Source organism: Oratosquilla oratoria, chromosome 6, assembly GCF_046742065.1.
Source record: "Oratosquilla oratoria isolate Oo_2021 chromosome 6, ASM4674206v1, whole genome shotgun sequence".
In the NCBI taxonomy this organism is placed as follows: domain Eukaryota; kingdom Metazoa; phylum Arthropoda; class Malacostraca; order Stomatopoda; family Squillidae; genus Oratosquilla; species Oratosquilla oratoria.
Genome location: NC_134782.1, coordinates 82,885,576 through 82,888,075, shown reverse-complemented (window position 1 = coordinate 82,888,075; position 2,500 = coordinate 82,885,576). Strand labels below are relative to the sequence as shown.

The 2,500-nt window shown below is 39.1% G+C and overlaps 2 protein-coding genes across 2 annotated transcripts in view; both read left to right on the top strand.

Annotated features, from left to right (window-relative positions):
* LOC143026128 (uncharacterized) overlaps positions 1-995 on the top strand; it is a 1,317-nt gene extending 322 nt beyond the window's left edge. The window contains exon 1 of the mRNA XM_076186131.1: positions 1-995. This exon is cut by the window's left edge and continues 322 nt beyond it. Within this exon, the coding sequence (XP_076042246.1) occupies positions 1-995 (995 nt within the window).
* A 1,047-nt stretch (positions 996-2,042) lies between these two features.
* Positions 2,043-2,500, top strand: part of LOC143026127 (ATP-dependent DNA helicase Pif1-like) — a 2,061-nt gene continuing 1,603 nt past the window's right edge. Inside the window, exon 1 of the mRNA XM_076186130.1 lies at positions 2,043-2,500. This exon is cut by the window's right edge and continues 1,603 nt beyond it. Within this exon, the coding sequence (XP_076042245.1) occupies positions 2,043-2,500 (458 nt within the window).

Here is a 2,500-nt window from a genome sequence, read left to right as displayed (position 1 = left end):
AACAACAATTAAAGTTACGTGTTCAGAGGATGTGCGATTTTTTTTACCCACACAAAGATAAATTACAGAAAGAGAGTAAAAAGCGTCGAGAAAGAGAGGAAAATGAAGTTGCGAAAAACGAAACTATAATAAGTCAATTGTATGATTATTTAGTGGTTAACAATATATGTCTCTCGGGCATGCTCAAAGAAGTTGAATCTTCAAGACAATTGATCGACGATTACGTTAAAAAGACCGATAAAATTCCTGAAATGTCCATAACGCTAAAAACAGCCGAAGGCATCAATACGAGAGAGCATAAAGGGGTTTACCATTTACCCACGTCTTCCTCGCAAGTTGAAGTGATAGTTGATTTGAGTCCAGACAAAGACCCCCTTCAGATAATAATAAGTTCCCCTGCAGCGAACACGAAATTTCCTAACAAAATATTGGACCATAACAATTACTTTTATGACATATTCCAGTATCCTTTACTCATTCCCAACGGCGACATAGGGTACTCTTACAAAATGACCAAAAAATGTCAACCTGGGAAAAAAGAGGGGAAATATAACCGACTTTCACCAGCTATGTTTTATTCATCACTTTACATGGTAAGAGAAGGCGTTTTCAACTACATAACCAAAGGTAGAAGGCTGTTTCAGCAATTTGCAGTAGACAATTTCGTGAAGGTTGAATCTAACAAATTGTCGTTTCTGGAACTTCATCAGAATCAAATACGCAAAGAGAGGGCGGACATATTGAACGTTACGAACAAGAATGACATTGGACAAAGAGTCGTGTTGCCTCCCACCTTTGTTGGTGGACCTCGATACATGAAGCAACGACAACAAGACGCTCTCGCATACGTCTCTTATTATGGCTCTCCAGACTATTTCATAACTTTTACTATGAATCCAAATTGGAGTGAGTTACGCGAGGGGATAAACAAAACAGGTTCCACTGAAACAAAATCGTGTGACCGCCCCGATTTAGTAAGTAGGATATTAAGTTGAAAGTTGATAGCCTAATAGAAGATTTGACACACAAACATATTTTTGGTCGTGTTAAAGCATATCTGTATAGCATAGAGTGGCAAAAACGTGGACTTCCTCACGTGCACGTATTGTTGTGGATGGAAGAACGCGTAACCGCGGATATAGTTTCTCAATTGATCTCAGCAGAAATTCCCGACAAGGAAAAAGAACCAAGACTTTACGATGTTGTCACAAAGTGTATGATTCATGGGCCATGTAAAGGCTACGATGAATCACACCTTTGTTGTCAGGGCAAACATTCGAGAGCACAAAAATGTGGAAAAGGTTTCCCTAAGACTTGCAGAAATGATTTATTGTTTGGAAACAATGGACACCCAGAATACAAAAGAAGATCGGTTGGAGAAGGAGGTAATTCTTTCGAAATAAAAATTAAAGGTGAGAAAAAACTATAGACAATTCGTGGGTGGTGCCATATAACGCGTATTTGTGTTTGAAGTATAATGCTCATATAAACGTTGAATGCTCAAACTCAATCAAATACATCGCTTACGTTACTAAATACGTGAACAAGGGTTGCGATCGCATTCTTTTCACTAAAACGTCCGACAACGGAGATGTAAACGAGGTTGAAAATTATCAAGAAGCAAGATTTGTAAATGCTAACGAAGCTACTTGGAAAATATTCAAATTCGATATTCATAAAAATTATCCTCCTGTGACAACACTCGATTTACATTTGGAAGGAGAAAATGAGGTGTTTTACAATGATAACACGTCAGAAGAAGAGATGAAGAAGAAAACGAATAAAGACACGCAGTTGACTGCGTTTTTCAAATTGTGTTCAAATAATAGCTTCGCTGCCGAGCTACACTACCACGAGGTGCCGCGCCATTTCATTTACAACGCCAACACTTAAGTTGGGAAGAACGAAAAGGCCGTACCTTCTCGCTGGGGCGTATTCGTGCGGTGACCACCAAGACAGTAGAGTTGTTTTACTTGAGGCTCCTGCTTACGCATAAACCAGATCCTACGTCATACGAAGATCTTCGCACAATTGACGTTAAAATGTATCCCTCTAATAAAGAAGCTGTCAAAGCTTTGGGTCTCTTAGCTGATGAAGAAACATGGAAAAATACAATTTTGGAGATAATCAACCACACGAACGACAGGAAACAACTTCGAGAGACATATGCAAGCATGTTGGTATTTTCGGATCTTGAAGATCAATCAAGGATCTGGGAAGAAACCAAAGATTTGTTCGCCAGTGACTATCTGCACATCAACAACTTAACTGAATACAACGATGAAATATATTTGGACGCATTAGATGACATTCAAAAACACGTGTGGAATTGTGGAGGGGGAAGCATCACTGAATATGGGTTGCCTCCTTCGAGGGGCGGGGAAAAGACTTCAAATGTCGTTCGAAGAGAGAGGTCTTATAACAAAGAAAAGTTGAAGGAGGAAGTTGCACAGAAAGAATTACTTTTGAACGATAAACAAAAACAAGTGTACGATGCAGT